The 20,477-nt window shown below is 43.7% G+C and overlaps 2 protein-coding genes across 4 annotated transcripts in view; one reads left to right on the top strand and one right to left on the bottom strand.

Moving 5' to 3' along the window:
- Window positions 1-241: 241 nt before the first annotated feature.
- Window positions 242-8,179, top strand: LOC108918219 (T-complex protein 11-like protein 1). Its single transcript, XM_018725324.2, has 10 exons — window positions 242-318; window positions 1,066-1,153; window positions 1,599-1,731; window positions 2,307-2,427; window positions 2,547-2,767; window positions 4,940-5,076; window positions 5,584-5,804; window positions 5,901-6,082; window positions 6,702-6,874; window positions 7,701-8,179. The coding sequence occupies exons 2-10, from the start codon at window positions 1,072-1,074 to the stop codon at window positions 7,928-7,930; spliced, it is 1,500 nt and encodes a 499-aa protein (XP_018580840.2). The 5' UTR covers window positions 242-318; window positions 1,066-1,071; the 3' UTR covers window positions 7,931-8,179.
- A 1,431-nt stretch (window positions 8,180-9,610) lies between these two features.
- Window positions 9,611-20,477, bottom strand: part of anks1ab (ankyrin repeat and sterile alpha motif domain containing 1Ab) — a 46,272-nt gene continuing 35,405 nt past the window's right edge. The window contains exons 11-13 of one of the 3 annotated variants that reach the window (XM_018725664.2): window positions 18,086-18,223; window positions 17,561-17,740; window positions 9,611-11,112 (exon numbers count right to left, since the gene is read on the bottom strand). In XM_018725664.2, the coding sequence (XP_018581180.2) occupies window positions 11,074-11,112; window positions 17,561-17,740; window positions 18,086-18,223 (357 nt within the window). In that variant the 3' untranslated portion in view covers window positions 9,611-11,073. Of the gene's footprint in view, window positions 11,113-13,186; window positions 14,320-17,560; window positions 17,741-18,085; window positions 18,224-20,477 lie in introns of those variants that run through there. The other 2 variants (XM_018725663.2, XM_018725665.2) reach the window with 2 other exon arrangements.

The raw sequence follows: 20,477 nt of genomic DNA, 5'->3' as shown, positions 1-20,477 counted from the left end.
CCCACAATCAGTAAGCTACATCTAAAATCGACAAAAGAGAGCAAAACGTCAAAATTGTCCATGGAGAATTTAATAAACATAAACTTACTTATCTGAGTTCTATAAATGATTACTTATTTTGCAATTTGGACACACTTAAATATAAAGATAGCAGTCCCACCCTTTATGTAATAGTCTCACCTACTTGACAGTTTGAAATACATCTAGGATCTGAGCACGGGCCGGTCAGTGTGTCACACACTCAAATACTGTTGTATTGTCTGCTTTCTGTATTTATTGACAGTTTTCAGCAAGCTCCCAGCTCCCCGAGCTCAGCAGGTAAGACAGTCGTGACGAAGGTGTGAGGTGTGTTCACGTGTTTTTGTTCCCCGTGATATAAAATCTGTAACTTAAGGTCAATCGTGCACGCAGAAAAAGCTGATTATATTGTTTAATTGTTGTTGTTCCAACGGGCACGCACCGATTTCACGACTTACAAACACAACTGATTCCGTCCGTCTGTTCTTGATTCACTTTTATCCTATTCCAGTCACCTGTAGGCTATTTCACAACCAATAATAACCTAACGCAGAAATGCTTCGATTTATTCGCGAACTAGGTTCTGTAAAATTTAATGTATATCAACTATAATACATTTTTAAAAATAATAGTATGCAAGACTAATATTTTAAACTTGAAGCTACAGCCTAGGCTACAGTTATAAAAATTAATTTGAATGGAAATAAAAACAAAGTGTCTGCAAAATCCATTGCAGTGCTGATTGCTGACTGATTCACTGTCTGAAGGCATCAACATGTTCGCTCCAAGCCCAGAAATGAGCTGTAGACACTGTGGAAGTGAATGTAGTTGTCGGTCCGTGAAAACTCCTATTCTGTCCAAGTGTCCTTTACTGACCCCTTTTGGCTGGCTTTGGAAGTGCAGGTAGTGCTCGCTCCGTTGTGGGCCGCAGTTGCAGAAGGTAGATCAGTGGAGAAAATTAATTTTGTGCTCAAATTTTCAGAACACCAGTTGCCAGTGTATATGTGTATCAGCAGTTTCCACTGGTGGCTTTTGTCATCATTGCAGTAAGAAATGCCCAACCTTAACAAGGTGGAGGGGGAAGACGGTGACACGGTGGACATGCCGAGCCTCCAAGCGCCTGACTCTCATGCAGGTGACCTGTCCCCACACCAATGCACAAACACAGGGTCACACATCGGCGTATGGCATATTGGAAAGGACTGGCTGATGTGCAGCAGTTAGAGCTGCTGTTTTGAACTTAAAGGTTGGAGGTTCAAATCCCACCTCCAGCTGTAGTACCCTTGAGCAAGGTACTTACCTTAAATTGCTCCAGTAAAATTATCCAGCTCTACAAATTGGTAAATAATTGTAAGTAGCTTAGCATTATATGTTGATCTGGGGAAAAAACATCAGATATTTGAGTAAATGTAAAAGTGTTAGTAGGAAGATTGCTCATAAAATCCAGTAATTGGACTTAGGATCAACAGGCTGCAGTTCAAGTCCTGGGGGAACCACTTCTTTTTATACTCTTAATAAAGGTCCTTCATAAAAAATGTGTGAATAGTGAACTGTGTTTTTTTGTGCGTTTATGTCCTTAGGTAATGTCTCCCCACAGCCCACCCTGCTGGACATGCTGGAAGCAGAGCGCTGCATGACTAACCTCACTCTGGCACACGAGATAGTGGTGAACAAGGACTTCCGTCTCAAACAAAACAACCCCGCTCAGGACAGGCACGTGAACACAAAATCCAATTCTCAGCATTTCTCTAAACTATGGACTGAATGTTATGCTACTTATGACAGAAGGAAAATGCACTTTTACATGTACAGTGCTGCTCGAAAGTATGTAAACCCCTGTGTCCCTTACTTTTACCATGAAATGGTTATTTAATGAGAATCAGTGTTTCTCATGTGACACAATAGGTGTGTAATGACAAATTTCATATATTGCTTTAAAGGAAATCGTATGTGTGGTAGAAACACATAAGTAGTGCCAGTGTAAAAAAAAGTGAAGCCCAAGTTGCACTAGTTACAGCAGGTAGGTAAGTAGAATCAGGTGTGTCAATTATAATCATTTATTCATTTTGTAAGCGTAACAATTAGATGTTAATAGGTTTAAAATATAAGAGAATAATGACTGTTCCTACTGGGTTCGCATACTTTCCAGTAGTACTGGACAGCAACCAAAATGCTCTGTGGGATCAAACCAGGCCGTTTTGACCAGATGTTAGTGTTGATGTATCAACTGAAACAACCATGTGCAGTTTAAAATGGTACCAACATTAGTGATGTGTTTCTATAAAAAGCTTGGAAGGTAGAGTGAAGGAGGTTGCTCATCGGGCGTTCTGGGACACTCTGCGGGCTCAGCTCTCCCTCAATCCTCCGGATTACACCCATGCCATCAGTTTGCTGCAGGAAGTGAAAGATGTGAGTAACAAAAACTACCACTAGGGGCAGCACATTACACCAGAATTGAAGTGGCATTGCCTACTGAGTGCTCCGGGGTTTCATATTGGGATTTTTTTTCCTCTTTTCCATCCTATCAGAACATGCTCTCCTTGCTCCTGCCGGCCCACACACGGCTCCGGGCAGAGCTTGAGGAAGCGCTAGATATGGCGCTGATTCGCCAGCAGGCAGAGCACAGCGCCCTGGACCTGCACCGCCTGGGCAGCTATGTGGTCAGCACCATGGCCTCCCTCTGTGCCCCAGCACGTGATCCTGAGATCCACAAACTCCGGAACCTTTCTGACCCAGTGGACCTGCTCAGGTGAGGGATGTGAAGGACGGTGGGCCTAAACACCCTGGTAAACTAATGGAAAAAGGAAACCTGTACATTTGCCAAATGCTTTTCCCAAGGCATATTTCATTGTGTTTACACATGTTTAATTTTACTTAAATTAGTTTGGCCAACTCTTATCCAAAGCAGCTTCCAGGGTTAAGATGCTTACAATAATTTACCCATTTATACGGCTGGGTTATTTTACTGGAGTAGTTCAGTGTAAGTAACTTTCTCAAGGGTACTACAGAAAGAGGTAGGATTCAGACCTGGGTCCTTCCAAGTGGAAGGTGACAGCTCTAACCACTACGCCACCCGGTGCCCCGACCACAAAACTGCAGTCTGAGTTATGGGATTCAATGTGTGCTTCTGTACTATATGGTTAGAAATGTACTGTATGTTGTCTAAATGCTCTAACACTGTAAAAGACACAGCAGTAGGTCTCTTATTAATTCACAATGTGTACATGTATATACACTGCCCAAAAAAATTAAAGGAACACTTTGAAAACACATCAGATCTCGATGGGGAAAAAAAATCGTGCTGGATATCTCTACTAATATGGACTGGGTAATGTGTTAGGAACGAAAGGATGCCACATCGTTTGATGGAAATGAAAATTATCAACCTACAGAGAGCTGAATTCAAGGACACCCCGAAAATCAAAGCGAAAAAATGATGCGGCAGGCTAGTCCATTTTGCTGAAATTTCATTGCAGCAACTCAAAATGGTACTCAGTAGTTTGTATGGCCCCCACGTGCTTGTATGCATGTCTGACAACGTCGGGGCACGCTCCTAATGAGACGACGGATGGTGTCCTGGGGTATTCCCTCCCACATCTGGACCAGGGCATCACTGAGCTCCTGGACAGTCTGAGGTGCAACCTGGTGGCGTCGGATGGACCGAAACATAATGTCCCAGAGGTGTTCTATTGGATTTAGGTCAGGCGAGCGTGGGGGCCATTCAATGGTATCAATTCCTTCATGCTCCAGGAACTGCCTGCATACTCTCGCCACATGAGGCCCGGCATTGTCGTGCACCAGGAGGAACCCAGGACCCACTGCACCAGTGTAGGGTCTGACAATGGGTCCAAGGATTTCATCCCGATACCTAATGGCAGTCAGGGTGCCATTGTCTAGCCTGTAGAGGTCTGCGTGTCCCTCCATGGATATGCCTCCCCAGACCATCACTGACCCACCACCAAACCGGTCATGCTGAACGATGTTACAGGCAGCATAACGTTCTCCACGGCTTCTCCAGACCCTTTCACGTCTGTCACATGTGCTCAGGGTGAACTGCTCTCATCTGTGAAAAGCACAGGGCGCCAGTGGCGGACCTGCCAATTCTGGTGTTCTATGGCAAATGCCAATCGAGCTCCACGGTGCCAGGCAATGAGCACAGGGCCCACTAGAGGACGTCGGGCCCTCAGGCCACCCTCATGAAGTCTGTTTCTGATTGTTTGGTCAGAGACATTCACACCAGTGGCCTGCTGGAGGTCATTTTGTAGGGCTCTGGCAGTGCTCATCCTGTTCCTCCTTGCACAAAGGAGTGGATACCGGTCCTGCTGATGGGTTAAGGACCTTCTACGGCCCTGTCCAGCTCTCCTAGAGCAACTGCCTGTCTCCTGGAACCTCCTCCATGCTCTTGAGACTGTGCTGGGAGACACAGCAAACCTTCTGGCAATGGCACGTATTGATGTGCCATCCTGGAGGAGTTGGACTGCCTGTGCAACCTCTGTAGGGTCCAGGTATCGCCTCATGCTACCAGTAGTGACACTGACCCTAGCCAAATGCAAAACTAGTGAAAAACAGTCAGAAAAGATGAGGAGGGAAAAAATGTCAGTGGCCTCCACCTGTAAAACCGTTCCTGTTTTGGGGGTCGTCTCATTGTTGCCCCTCTAGTGCACCTGTTGTTAATTTCCTTAACACCAAAGCAGCTAAAACTGATTAACAACCACCTCTGGTACTTAACTGACCAGATCAATAGCCCAAGAGTTTAATTGACTTGATGCTATACTCTGATTAAAAAGTGTCCTTTAATTTTTTTGAGCAGTGTATATATAATATGTACAAATTACACCTGCAAGTTTGAGAAAAAGCAAAAAATAGCAAAGTACCTCATTTGTCTAAGCTCATGTACTATGTCCTACCTGTCATGGGCAAGGGAGATCCTCCGTGTCTTGGGCCTAATGAAGATGGACATGGTCAACTTCACAGTGCAGAGCCTGAGGCCACACCTCCTCCAACAAGCTATCCAGTATGAACGCGCCAAATTTCAAGCCATCCTCGAAAAGCTGCCAAGTAAGTCCTGCCGCCTCACCATCGGGTCCTGCAGTCATTTATATGCCCTCAACAAGCCTCATATTAAAAGAAACAGAAACTGTCTTTATTTAGTTATAAACATCTTTTGTTTCCAAACACGTTTGTTTGCATGGAATTTGCATGTTCTCCCCCTGTCTGTGTGGGTTTCCTCCCACAGTCCAAAGACATATTGTTCAGGTTCCTCCATAGTGTGTGAGTGACACAGAGAGAGTGTTTTAGTGATCTATGGATGAGTGACCCATTGTAAGTAGTGTATCTCACAGTGTAAGTCACCTTGGTGAATAAGCTGTGCTGGCTGATAACACTACATAGAGTTCACTGAAAGTTGCTTTGGAGAAAAATGTCTGCTAAATAAGATCGAACACACACCTTCTACTTCAACTCCTTTCTCCCCTTTCTTCCACCATACACCTGTACTACTGGGAAGGGATTAGACCCATTATTGTCAGCTTCACTGGGGCAACTCAACCATGTACCGTTTGACAGCTTCCTTGGACTATACCAGCACCTGGCTGCAGGGGGCAGTGCAGGAGCTTTCTGCTCTACGTGTCCAGAGCGACGCTAACACTCAGAACTCAGGACAGGCTGTACCCCCACCTGGAGGAAGTTGCCCCCACAAGATCGCCCCAGTCAGCCCCTGTGCAGCGCTGAATTTGGCCTATTTGCACCTGCTGAGCTGGGAGCCCAGTGGTGAATGCTATCCCGAGGTAGCACAGCAGGCAGCGACGCATGACTTATCTGCATTCTGCCGTTTTCTTGACCTTTTCATAAAACCGTCCTCCATGTTCCATATTGTCCCCCAGACAGTCCAGATGGATCGGCTCCGCATAGAACTGCTGGGACAGACACTGAAGTGCCTGGTGCTGGAGGCTGCGGTGCTGCTGGTGACGAGCACTCAGTGTGGGGGGGCTCTCTTTTCAGCTGTGGGGTTTGTAGATACACTGAAGCAGACTGTCGCTACCTTGCTGAAGGGATGTCACGAGAGGTAAGGAGAGGTGTTGAGCACTGCCTGGCGTAGCCTTCAGCCACAGGTAATGTAAACACGGTACCAAGTGGGACGTGACACGAGCAGCATCTCAAGAATGGGGCTCACTTCCAAGCACGCAGTGGTTTTGACCTGCAGGGGGCACTGCTGAAGTAGCGGCAGGTAGCATGGTGGATTAGAGCCACTGCCTCTGGATTGAATGGACTCGAAGGACCCAGATTTGAATCACACATCCTACTATAGTACCCTTGAGCAAGGCTCACCACCTGCCGGAGAAACCGTAAGGGGCCGGTGCATTGTGATTTGGGCGGTGGTCGGGGCCGAGTGCCCGGCCGACCCAAACCTCGGGCGCCAACTCTGGTTTTTGGGACTTAATTAAGTGGCTCCAGTAAAAAATACTCAGCTGTATGGATGGTTAAATCATTGTAATTCACTTTGGAGAATAGCGTTAGTTGAAAGAAAGTAAATGTTTGAAGGGACGGACTGACCCCTCCTTCGTTTGCACCACATTAGTTAGTAATGTGGAAGAAATAAGCAGTGGAACCTCCCCCAGCAAGGTTGTTCTGTGTAAAGAGCTCCTCTGTTAGTGCTAATTGATTGTTTTTTCTGCTGCGCCCAGTGCATTTGACCTTAAGGGAGCACTGCTGGGTCTCGGGGAACAGGTGCAGAAGATTGTGAACAGCACTTTGATTGCCCAGGGAGGGGGTGCTCTGCCTCCGGAGCAAGAGAGCTTGCTCAAAGGACAAGTTGCTGCCCTGGCTGAAGAGCACAACCCTGTCCGTGCTCTTGTAGGTGAGCAAACCGCCATTAAAATCGAATGAAATTAAATTAAATGCCATTCCATTCCATTGTTAACTACCGCTTCTCCTGAGTGGGGTTGTGGCGAGCCAGAGCCTTACCCAGCAACACAGGGCCCAAGGCCAAAGGAGGAGGGGACACACCCAGGATGGGACACCAGTCCGTCGCAAGGCACCCCAAGCAGGGCTCGAACCCCAGACCCTCCACACAGCGGGTGCCGGCTGAACCTGCCATGCTACCACGCCCCCCCTAAATTAAATTTAATTACTAATTGATTATTTATTTATTTAATCAATGAAAAAAATAAATAAATAACCTCATGTTCCTGCTTCAGGAAGAGATAAACATCAATAAATGATTAATGTTATTGATTGCTTGCCTTACATGTTTAAATGTGATTTATTAGTGCACAATTATCCCGTATCAATAGACGGTACAAACTGGGATTATTCGAAATTTGAGTTTGCTAGAAGTGCAAGTAAATCAGGAGAGACAGTTTTCCATTAAGAAACCTTGAAATGTAGGTAGATAAATTAATTAAAATCAAACTTCATCACAACCTGAAGACTGAAGTATAGATTAATTTTATAAACGAAAGGGTGTAACTTAATCCTTCATTCTATGGGCAGCTACCTGCGTAATGAGTGTGAGCATCTAAAGGTCTTTGTTACAAAATGCATGTTTGTTTACTTAGAATTATTCTTGTGTTTTTTTTTTTTTTCCTTTGGAGAAAAGCTTGTTAAATAAATGTAATCGGTGGGAAATTGCCGGCAATGTGATAAGCCCCTGAGATTTTTTTCTTCTTCGACTCTTTGCACAGGAGCCCGGGTCCGGAGTTACCTGCAGGCCTTGTTAGGGCAGTCAGTGGCCCAGAGAGCCACCCCGGTGCCCCCAGCTTTGGCATTGATGGAGAATGAGCTGGCTGAGTTAGGCACTGCCTTTGTGCGTATTGTGAACTTCAATCGTCAGGTGTTTGGTCCTTATTACTCTGCCATCCTGAAAAAGCTTATCCCGCCGGGGGAACCAGACATTGGCATGGACTCTCGCTAGACTCTCGCACCATGTCAGGAATCATCATAAGCTAGCAGAGTCAACAATACAGTCAGATACTGTGAAGGCTTTATCTGCCATAACATTTGTGTGAGGGGACAAAAAAAATCTCATCTACTGCCTTCTTGATTTAGGACAGAAATATTTTCCTGAAAACCTACCTGTACAGTACTTCTTGTAGAGTGGGACTTTAATTGCCATAGTTTTAAAGGATAAAAATATAATATAAAAATAAAGTTTTCAGCTCAATACTGTAAATGATCATGTGATCATACAAATATCAGTTCACTTATTATAATTTCTTATTGTAACAACCTAACAAAGCACTTAAGGTAATCAGTTTTCCTTGCATGTAAAAGAAAGTGCTTATACCTAGAAATGGGTGTATTCACATTTTTAATGCTATACCATTATATTATGAGGGCAGCAGTTAAAACTGTTTCTATAAAATTTATTCTGTTTTCAGATATAACTAATGGCTGTTTACTGGAACCTCTAAAATGCATTAACTTTTAACTTTAAGTTTGTTTCTTTAAAGGTGATTCTTTCAGCTGTATGCACGCTTTAAAATCATGAGAAGTAATTCTATATATAAAGCACTTTTTAAAAGCTTACAAATTTAAAGTTTAAAATTACGGAAAAAATAAACTTGTATTTTTAAAACCTACTTGCTGTAGATGTTCATTTAAGGGTCTTGTGTTTAAATGTTTCCTTAAGAGAAATAGCCTGGTCCCACAAACCGTTCAGTATAAAAATAAACTGCAAAAATACCCCAAAAGCAAAGCGTGCTCAGGACAACTTGTGTATGATGTCAGAAGCCTTTGACACGAAAAGGTTCTTAAAATGAGGTCACTCAGTTCTGAAATGGAAAAATTACAAAAAAGTAACAGTTGTACAAATATTACATAAATCACAGCTTGCAGCCTGAGGCTGACTTCAGTGTTTTTGCCTTGGAATGGTTTCTGTTATGAATATTCTTACATATACATTTTAAATGTACATATACATTATGTACATGTAAAAAACATTTTTTTTTTCCACTAGTGTTTCCCTATAAATTTAATTTTATCCTCATACTTCTAGTGTTAACCTTCACAATAGCTTTTGTCAAGTCTAAATACCTATTGAATTATTGATGGCTGAATTTGCAATAAGTCCTTGTAATACAATTTAAACCAAGGTTTAGGTACCCATATACAGACCCGGTATATTTTGTTTAGTTTGGTTTACAACAATATGAAATAAGAAAATATATTGATTAAGCAAAGTTTTTATTAATAAAACAAGAGCGATGTGTTGGTTATCTTTTCAATTAATTAGTTTCAACATTTTTGAAAAATAAAAAACGATTGGAAGGCTAAAGAATATGTACAGTCTTTGTAGTGTAGTAAGGTTCTCCTGAGTTCTTTCTCTCAGTTTGACCTCATTCTTCAACAGAGAGCAGAGAAAGGTACCAGCTGCTTCATTTTAAAAGCATAACAAAAAACAATTTGTTATTTTTTTTAACGGTGACATATATGAAAATACATAAATACATACATACATATTTAAGAAAGCAAAATCATCAAGTATGAAGTGTGCACTACTACAGATTACTGTATGATCCTTTGTTATTACTGCAGATGATTCCTTTATTACACATTGTAATCACTGGAAGTGCAAACACAATAACAATGAAGATGATGGCCCAAGGTGCTTGAGTTTATTGAATGAGAGCAGAGTACCATAAACATGGGATTTCCGAATAGAGTGTGAAATGCCAGTGTTTACAAGGTCATTATTGTCACAGAGGGTGTCTATAGTATCTGCTTTCACTGCCGGTTAAGGCATCACAGTTTAATGCTTCAATATCAAGTTTCAATAGCATAATCTCAAAATAAGTTGCTTTTCACATACTTCAACCTGTTGTTATTCAGGTGTTCAAACACTTCTTTTCAGACCAGTGCATTCAAATTTTGCTTTAAAAATAAAGTAGCCATGTAGGAATTAAACAAGCATTAAATATATAGATTTGCAAAGGTGATTAGTCAAAATCAGCAGCTAAGGTAAAACAAAGTTATTGTGTTTTCTGAAATTTACGTAACATTTTTATCATTTTAGGACAAAGTTGTTTTTTCTTTTCTTTGACGGTCTTCACTTTTATATCAATGAAAAGAAATTTAATCAAAGACTTGCACATTGACTAGCATAATAATAATAATAATAAGTTTTAACTGCTATTTAGGCTCACTGTACACAATTTTAAGGATAAATTCTTGCCATACCAATATTTAGCTGCACTTCTGCATTGTACAGATTTAATTCTAAGGGTGTAAGAATTATGCCCCCTAAATAGAGATCTTACTTTATGGGATTACTTAGAGAAATCCCTTTTGTGAGATGTCCTTTGACTCATTTGCAGTTATTGAGCTAATTCCATTTTGAGGTTAACAAGGAATGTATCGTAAACATCCTGAAAGACCAATAATCTGTCACCCATTGATTGGCATAACTTTAAATATTCTCATTACTGAAATCCAGAGTGGCTTCAAGTTTGTGGGAAATAAATTTTTCTCACAGACTGATCAAGCTGGGGAAAATCACAACACAGAACACATAATAACAGCAGCTTAGGGAAGACCAGGGCGTGACTTATTTTGAACACATTAATGGCTTTAGTGGTGCTGCTAGACAAAGCTTCTTCCTCTTTATTGACTTAATTTGCACCAAGTTGTATAAAAGGGCAATGCTAAAAAACAAAAATAATAAAACTGACAGAAAGGACAAGGGGTTTACAAGCGTGACCCCATGTCTAGTCTTTAGTTCATAAAAAATCCACTCATGCTACATACCATCAGACATGTTTCACCGTGTTCTGTAGAGAAAGTAGACGTGACAACAAGTGGAGCTACAACTAAACCACAGCTTGGTGAGAATGAGGGAGCACAGTTTTGGTTTTGCTTCAGCTACTGATGGTATCTGACCTGGGCTTTCCTTTATGGAATGGTTACCTCCAATTTGGGTAAGTGGTTGGTTCTTCTTGGCTTGGTTTCCCCATGCTGAAGCTTATCATGAGGGGTATGGAGAGGAGGCCTCCACACTTAGACTCCCCCATCAACTCCACCTTCCTGCAACCCCCATACCCCCATTTACCCAATAATCCCTCAGAGCCTGGTGTCTGGAAACTTGAACACAGGAGTCAGCTACACAGGGGAAAACATGAGGATTAAAACAAGGGAAACACACAGTGTTCAGCTACCTTTTCAAACAAGTACACTGCCTGAACTTTAAAGAAAATGAAAAACACTTTGCTGCAAGAAATACCCTTTTTTATGACATGATAGCATAATGCACTGATGTATGCAATGAAGAAAATGAAAAGCTGAACGGCAAGACAAAAAAAGTTCTGTGAAAAATAAAAGTAGAAGAGCACTAAAGCAAAAGGCAAGCTTTATTCTCACCTAGTTTAGCCTAAATCTTCACACAATGGGCAACTTTATTCCCTTGGCCACTATACTTCCAAGAGAGCAAAACAACTAAATTTGCTGAATTTTCTGTCGCTATGGCAACAGCACTGTTTTCAAAGTGAGGAAAAGTAATGCAATAAGACTGGATACAGGACTGGCTGTGGGACTGGATACACACACACACACACACACACACACACTTTATGAACCACTTGTCCCATGCAGGGTTGCAGGGAACCAGAGCCTAACCCAGCAACTCAGGGCGTAAGGCTGGAGGGGGAGGGGACACGCCCAGGACGGGACACCAGTCCGTCGCAGGGCACCCCAAGCGGGACTCGAACCCCAGACCCATCAGAGAGCAGGACCCACTGCGTCACCGCGCCACCGCACCCCCCTGGGACTGGATATTTGACTCGATATACAGTAGAACTGGCCATAGGACTGCCGATAGGACTGGCTGTAGGGCTGGCAATAGGACTGGCTGTAGAATTGGATATAGGATTGGTTGTAGAACTGGCTATAGAATTTGTTGGAGAAGTAGCTATATGACTGACTATAGGACTGGCTGTAGGACTAGCTATAGGATTGACTGTAGGACTAGCTATAGGATTGGTTGTAGGGTTTGCTATAGGACTGGCTCTAGGACTGGCTGTAGGATTTGTTGTAGAACTGGCTAAATGACTGACTATAGGACTGGCTATAGGATTGGCTGTAGGACTGGCAATAGAACTGGCTATAAGACTGGCTATAGGACTGGATGTAGGACTGGCTAAAGGATTTGTTGTAGAATTGGCTATAGGATTAGCTGTAGAACTGGCTATAGGACTGGCTGTAGGATTGATTGTACAACTAGCTATAGGATTGGTTTTTGAACTGGCTATAGGAGTGGCTATAGAACTGGCTGTACAACTGGCTGTAGGACAGGACATAGGATTGGATATTGGACTGACTGTAGGACCAGCTGTAGGACTGGCTATAGGACTGATCGTATGACTGGCTATCGACTTAGTTGTACAACTGGCTATAGGACTCGCTGTAAGACTAGCTATAGAACTGGATATACGACTTGCTATAGGATTAAAGACAACTCCTCAGAGTTTCTAGTGATCACAAGCAAACCTACAATCCAATGACCACCCAGTGAAAATCCCCTTACAGAAAAATGTAGAAACACTTGTAGTGAATCTTTCATAGAATGTTTCTGAATTACAGGTAGGTATGAGCAGATGCAACATATAACGTGAAAGGTAAAACCCATAATGTAACGCAAGATAAGAAAAGAAAAAAGAGGCAAAACTTTAGTGTCCAAAAGCATGCACAGTGTCTCCAAAACAACGCTGCTAACACTAAGAACTTATTTCTCTTGAGTCCAAAATAGGTTTGACTTATGCTTCCTTCTGAGTTTTAACTAGCTGCCCTTCCATGTGCTTCTTCTTTAATACTCTCTTTAAATGAAATGTAATTTTGGAGTAAGATACCACTTCTACATTACCCCTAGCTACAATTACTGTTTCGAAAAATGACGGAAATGTACTTGAGTGAAATGAGATAATTCTGGCACAATTGTTGCCCTTTCTAGCTGAAGGAGGTCCGGTATGCTTGTGACATGAGGAGGACCATCAAGATTGTGCTCCCGCCTTGGTTGCAGAAAGTAAGGATGAAGTTCCACCAGATGTGTCAGGTGCACAGTTCTACAAAAATGTGAAAATGGTTCCATCTATCCATCCATTGACAACAACCACTTGTCCCATATGGGGTTGCAGTGAGCCAGAACCTTACCGCGACAACACAGGGCACAAGGCCGAAGTGGGAGGGGACACACCCAGGACAGGATGCCAATCCGTCGCAGGGCACCCCAAGAAGGGCTCGAACACCAAACCCACCACACAGTAGGCATCAACCAAACCCATGAAAATGGTTCACACTCCCATTTTTCCAATGTGTTCAATGATAAATAAATGTGAACATGACTTCGAGAGGAAGTCTTTTTGCTACGGTTTGCTCTCACTATGTTGTTTTACTGACCATAGTCATGCTCAACTTGAAAAGAAAGGTTTCCTTCAGAGCTCCTCAGAGAGGCACTTGGCTGACAAGGCAGAAACGCAACAGATGGGGAAACAAACGGCTTCAGACACGAAGGAGAGTGGGAGGAGATAAGGGAGAGACAAGCAAAGCGCAAAAAGGAGAGCACTGATACTCTTTGACGGGATGACATCTGCGGGCTTCCAATACTAGAAGCGATGTGAGAAAGTCCTCCTCCAGCCCTTCACTTGTGCAGGAACGAGACGCCTGTTTGCATTCAAGGGGTAAGATGACTGGGAACATGACTGCTTTGGTATCAAAACATTCACAGTACAAGTATAGAGATTTACTTTTATAACTAAATGATACACAAATCTAGTTCAAGTTTTTGACCTTTGACCAATGTGAGACACTACACCGGTTAATATACTGAACCCAATAAAGATGGCGTCTGCGTTTGAAAAAACAATGAGATTTTTGCTGCTGTGTGCCGATGCCAGGAGATCAGTGGCCAGTCGCATAAAAGTAGACAATTGCAACATTCAGAATCATTTTTGGGAATGAAACTGTACAAAAGCGATGCAGTTTTATGGGGACAGGGCTGCATCTGCAAAGCCCACTTAAATAGCCCTTGACATGGGATTCTACAGTAGCGGCTACAGCAGTAGCCTCAAATGGAATAGATAGCAAAGAGGAGGAGGCCGTGGCTCATTTTGCAGGAGCACCAAGTAGGGCAGGGGCCGCTCCTTTGGGAGGCGGAGTCACAGTGAGAGGGCGGGGCATGGGCAAATAAGTCCAGCTTCAGAAAATTGTGGTCTCATACTTGGTGCTGATGGTGCGCTTGCTGGAGTCCTGCTGCTCCGCCAGCCACGCGGCACTGCCCAAGGACTGTGTTTCCGCCTCCATCTCCACGCGGTCCATCTGCCGGGGGGAGGGGGAGGGGACGAAAGCAGCACATGAGACTCGGGGATAAAAACTGGGGGCTATTACATGTGCGTGTGATTAAGGCACGCAACACAGAACCACACAGATGGGTATAGTAGAGTTGGTCCTCTAACTGGAGTGGACTGATCGAATGATCTTCAGACTCAGAGCAAGAACCCACTTCCTGCTCAAGAAATCACATTAGCACAGTCCGATTCAAGACGGTTTCTGAACAGTGTGGCTATCTGTGTTGTGCAGATCCCATCTTCTGTAAATCGACCTTCCTCCCCTTAACAGAAAGGGCCATTTACAACCAAGGGCAAAACTTTCTTGCTGGTTAATAGTGGCAACTGGGTCTTCAATGCATCTTCATATCTTTATAGTGCTTCAGTTAATTACCGAAAAGTTGATGGTTTTAGAGCCCGGAATATGACCAGACTTTTCTAACAAAGGGGACATTTGTTACATTATTGAGAAATGCACAGTCAGCGTTTTAGTTAGCCGCTAGCCCAGTTAGGGCTTCTTGACAAGTCATAGCTTCAAGTTTTCTTCTTACTGAATTTCATAAACTCAGATTTATATATATATTTTTTTTAATATTTTTCCAATCCACACAGCGGTACTGCTGCATATACATGTGATCTTGCTCTCGACTGAGCAACAGCACTTTTACCGTAGTGGCAAGGTGCTCTTGCTTGGTCACTAACTTCCAGTGACCATGAGTGAACTGAAGGAGACTGAAGTGCCTGAAGAGCGCGCAGGCGAGCACATCACAATGTGAAAGGAAAGAACGACACACAAGAGACAGAGGAGGTGTAGAAAGGCAGCAGACAGGGGCTCAGGGCAACACTGCCACTCAGAAAGAAAATCCCAGCAGCAACACTTCAGTGCCATAGCAGACAGGACTGGAGACCAAACACACTACAGGGCCCTAAGCACAGACACACAGCAGCATCCAGAAGACCACTGGATACAAGCACAAACACCACAGACCAAAGCAATAGGTGAGACGCCACCTTTACATGGGGCCAGGATATACCCCTAAAAATCAAAAACCGAAATAAGGCCAATGTAAATGATGAGAAAAAAAGAAGATGAGTAAATGATAATGTTAATTATAGTTTTATATTCATTGCAGTGGAGTGCAATTAACTAAAGGGGATCATATACAAAAAAAAATGCCTTGGTGATGTAAAGAGTCAAACAGAAGTAAGTAGGAAAGAGAAGCAGAGGATGAAGACTGAGCTGAGGAGTGACAGTGAGACACTAAAAGAACAAGAAAGGAGTAAGACCTGGACTCCAGGGCTGATAGAGCGCAGCGGGAGGTGAGAAGGACGGTGAGTAGTACAGGTGTGACAGTGACAGCAGTGGCTTTCAAGAGGCAGAGAATCCTAGGAAATATGGGAGGATAAAGTTAAGTTATTAGGAGAGAGAATCACACAGGTTTTTTGTAGTGTGATGATTTCAGTGTTCACAAACGTTTTATTCATACTTCTGTTTTTTACAGAGGGGGGCGTGGTGGCGCAGTGGGTTGGACCGGGTCCTGCTCTCTGGTAGGTCTGGGGTTTGAGTCCCACTTGGGGTGCCTTGCGACAGACTGGCATCCTGTCCTGGGTGTGTCCCCTCCCCCTCTGGCCTTACGCCCTGTGTTGCCGGGTAGGCTCCGGTTGCCCGCGACCCCGTATGGGACAAGCGGTTCAGAAAGTATGTGTGTGTGTGTGTGTGTGTGTGTGTGTTTGTGTGTGTTTTTTACACTCCATCCATCCACCTATGTTCTGTAGAAGTTTATTTAGTCAAGGTCAAGGTACTGATCCTCAGAGTATAATCCTCAAGGAAGAGTATGCATATTTTTCAGCATTTTATGTGACTATATATGAACATTACTTCAGTTGATGACCAGATTAACAACACTTGTGAGGTTTTTCAGTATTAGCACATTCCACCAGGGAAGCTCAAAGCTTTAAAAGAGCTTCAAAGAAGTGTTTCAGTTCCGTGTCAGAGGTGTCTTACTGCACATGATGATTCCACCTGCTGTGCTTTGGAGGCTCTGAGGTTTGTGATTTTACTCACAGTCTATAATGTCAAATGATTAAATGGAACTGTTTGCCAACAAAGGAACTTATTTGAACTTTTGCCACTTTAAATATTAATGAACATATGTAAGTGAAGCGCAGTGCGTTGGACCGGGCCCTGCTCTCCAGTGGGTCTGGGGTTCAAGTCCCGCTTGGGGTGCCTTGCGACGGACTGGCGCCTCGTCCTGGGTGTGTCCCCTCCCCCTCCGGCCTTACTCCCTTTGTTGCCGGGTAGGCTCCGGTTCCCCGCGACCCCGTATGGGACAAGCGGTTCAGAAAATGTGTGTGTAAGTGGAGCTACCAAATTTTTTTTTTTTATTCTCAGAAATCTAAATGAATAAGGCCCCCTCATTGTCACTCTCTCGTTTTTGTTAACCACTTGCACTTGTCAGGGTTGCAGTGGTCTGGAGTCTATCCTAAAATCACCAGGTGCTAGGTTAGGTACAGTAAACCCAGGAAGGGATGCCAGTCTGTCTTAGGATAGCAGCAAACACACACAGAAACATAAACAATACGGGGAATTTAGATTTTCCAGGTCACCGGAAACACGTCTTTAGACTGTGGGTGGAAACTGGAGCATTCAGAGGAAACCCATAGACATGGGGAGAACACAGACTGAGCTGAATTTAAACCACGTGACCATGAATCGGGCCGATTGTGCAGATAATATTGCTCTTTTTAATGATTATTTATTAAACACCAGAAAAAAAAGGTGTTCACTTAAAAATAATGTAACAATGTAAAATCTTACAGACAATAAAATATTGCACTCCAATCAAATTACAGCCTTTTAAATAAGGTAAAAATTCAAATATATATAAAAATTTTATGAACTTCCAGAAGCATAAACAGACCATATACTCAATACGTCTGAACAGTACTTTAAAAAGCACCATAACTACAGGAGCAAGGCCAGCACCCTTTTTACAGTCCTGGTAGAAATAACTTTTCTGATAGATGTATGATGCTGTTCCCCACACACCATGAGGAAAACACGCTTGCTATTTTACAGTGGAAAAGAAATTATGTTGCCATGGCAGGTAGTTTGACAGAGACACAAGTGAGATTGAGCCCAGACATTACCATCGCCAAGGGTTCTTCAATCTGTTGTGTGGTTATACTGTACATATGCATGTTTCTGTTGATATGAGTGAACTGATACTCACTGCTGCCTTCCTTGTGCTGCCCCTGGGCTTGGGTATTGGCCGGCTGGACCTGGTCTCAATGAAATCCGACCCAAGACTTGTTGGATAGCCATGCTGATGGGTCCTCTGGGCCTTCAGAGCCAACTGATATGCCACTTCAAATGCCTGCCCCAATGTCAGGATGATTTCATAGGTCTGGTTCTGTGTTGAAAGAGCTTTAGTTAATTTCATATCATGTGTAGCTCATCTCAACACTCAGAAGGGTAAAATTCATTGCTGAAAATAATGCAAAGAAATGAGACGTATGGAAATAACCACTGTTACAGCAGTAAAGTTTGCCACTTTCTGAATTAGAACTAGATGAAGAGTGAATTGCATCCTGTAATCAGCTATGTCCAAAAAATCTGCAGAGTTTTACAAAAATGACATTTCAGTGATCAACATCAGGAAAAGTAAAAAGAGAATATGTCATGAATTCATACAAAAACAAGTAAATAAATGAGAACATATCGGTGATGGTGACACGGATTGTCCAGCGGCTCTCACCACGTCCACTGTGCTGAAGACATGGCAAAAGTGGTGTCCAGTCTGCAGGTCCTTGGTGATGTAAGCAAATGTGCAGAGGTCATCTGGGTCCTGGGCAGCGCAGGAGATGTTCCGGATCTCATGTTCTGCAATAAGGTTCTACAGAGGGTTGGGGTGGAGAAAGTTTGACTCCATGAGTACTGTTTTCATTAGGATAGTGCTTTCAAGTACAAACTGGTTAGACCATGATACATTTTTCAGAGTTTTGCAAGGATAAAATAAGGCACAACGGACATCTGCAAAAATGACACACAATGGAGTAAGTGAATAAATATGATGTTTATTTCTATCCAATGTGGCTTCAGATCCATCTGCAGCACAACCGACATGGTGTTTGTGCTGAGACAGATCCAAGAGAAGTGCCAGGAGCAAAACAAAGAATTGTACATTACCTTTGTCGACCTGACCAAAGCGTTTGACACCGTGAGCAGGAAAGGGCTCTGGTCAATCCTGGAAAAACTAGGTTGCCCACTGAAGTTCCTGGGCATGATCAAGCAGCTCCACAAGGGCCAGCTCGGCCAGGTGAGACATAGAAATGACTTCTCATAGTCTTTCCCAATTGCAAATGGTGTAAAACAAGGTTGCGTCCTTGCCCCCACTCTGTTCATCCTATTCTTCGGTATGATGCTCCAGCAGGCCGTCCAAGACCTTAAAGACGATGATGACATTTACATCCGCTTCTGCACTGATGTTAGCCTATTCAATCTGAGGCGACTGCAAGCCCACACTCAACACCAGGGAACAGCTGATTTGGGAGCTTCTGTTTGTTGATGATGCTGCCCTTGTTGCTCACACTGAATCCACCCTGCAGTGAATATCATCCTGCTTTGCAGAGGCTGCTCAGCTCTTTGGACTGGAGGTCAGCCTCAAAAAGACAGAAGTCTTCCATCAACCCGCACCCAAAGAAGAGTATAAACCCCCCAGCATCTTCATCAGGCAGACAGAGCTAAAATCAGCCCAACAGTTCTGCTACCTGGGGTTTCTGATATCCTCCGATGTCAAAATCGACAAAGAAGTGGATAACAGGTTGGCCAAAGCCAATAGTGCTTTTGGCAGACTCTTCAGACAGGTCTGGAACAAACCTCAAAGCAGACATGAAATTCAGGGTGTACAAAGCCATCGTCCTGACCACCCTGTTGTACGGTGCTGAGTCTTGGGTCACCTACTGTCGCCACCTACGACTTCTTGAGTGCTTTCACCAACGCTGTCTCCACGCCATTCTCAACATCCATTGTCATGTTACCAACATCCAAGTCCTTCAAAGAGCAGACTGCACTAACACAGAGGCCATGCTCCTCAGGATATAGCTGCATTGGACAGGGCATGTCTCCAGGATGGATGACCATTACCTGCCCAAGATTCTACTCTATAGCAAATTGTCCACAGGTTATCGCAACCAAGGGGCAACACGGAAGCAATACAAGGACACTCTGAAAAAGTCTCTTACGGTCTGCGGTATAGATCACTGTCAGTGGACATACCAGGCCACCGACAGAGACTTGTGGCAGCTGACAGTCCAGCAGGCCACTGCACAGTTTGAGATAAACCACAGGGCCAGCATGGAGGAGAAGAGAAGAAGCGGTAGAACCCTATTCCCTCAGCACCAACCATAAACCAGTCCCTCCCATGTAGCCGCCGTGGCAGACTCTGCCTGTCTCGCGTTGGCCTCATCAGCCACCAGTGTACCTGCATCAGACGTGGACCCTATCCTTCCTAATCTTCATTTGCGAAGCCATGCCAAGAGATAATGTTTATTTCACTGTGATCAGTAACTGAGGTTGGTGTTTTCTGCCTGGATGTTATGACCCTTTTTACAAAAGTTGGCTAAGTCAGGGAAAAATTCCTCCGATGACTTGTCATGTGTAACTTTTGCAAAAAAGTAAAGATATACACACACACACACACACACACACACACACACACACACACACACATTTTCAGAACCACTTGTCCCATACGGGGTCACAGGGAACCAGAGCCTACCCGGTAACACAGGGCGTAAGGCCGAAGGGGGAGGGGGACACACCCAGGACAGGACGCCAGTCCGTCGCAAGGCACCCCAAGCAGGACTCGAACCCCAGACCCACCGGAGAGCAGGACTGTGGTCCAACCCACTGCACCACCGCGCCCCCTTAAGTAAAGATATAATGCTATTAAATAAGTTATTGCTTAACCAGTTTCACCAACTGTGAACAAATGTATCCCTTTAATGTACAGGTGAAATTTTTTATTGTGGAGAGATTGGTGATCTGGTCTAATTAAATTCCCTGCTGTTTGATTGCAGTCATGTAATGTGGAAGGTGTCTGGAGCTCATGGCCAACTGAACCTGTCTCTCATTCCTCATCTTGTAGC

Source organism: Scleropages formosus, chromosome 22 (assembly GCF_900964775.1).
Source record: "Scleropages formosus chromosome 22, fSclFor1.1, whole genome shotgun sequence".
Taxonomy (NCBI): Eukaryota; Metazoa; Chordata; class Actinopteri; order Osteoglossiformes; family Osteoglossidae; genus Scleropages; species Scleropages formosus.
The sequence above is the reverse complement of the archived record's forward strand: the minus strand, read 5'-3'. Positions and strand labels throughout refer to the sequence as shown.

Excerpts from the sequence above, each read along its gene's own strand:
- LOC108918219 (XM_018725324.2), top strand. The coding sequence starts at position 1,072 with ATGCCCAACCTTAACAAGGTGGAGGGGGAAGACGGTGACACGGTGGAC. Across the intron at positions 1,732-2,306 it reads AACAACCCCGCTCAGGACAG|CTTGGAAGGTAGAGTGAAGG; the intron begins GCACGTGAACAC and ends TTCTATAAAAAG. Across the intron at positions 6,083-6,701 it reads CTGAAGGGATGTCACGAGAG|TGCATTTGACCTTAAGGGAG; the intron begins GTAAGGAGAGGT and ends TGCTGCGCCCAG.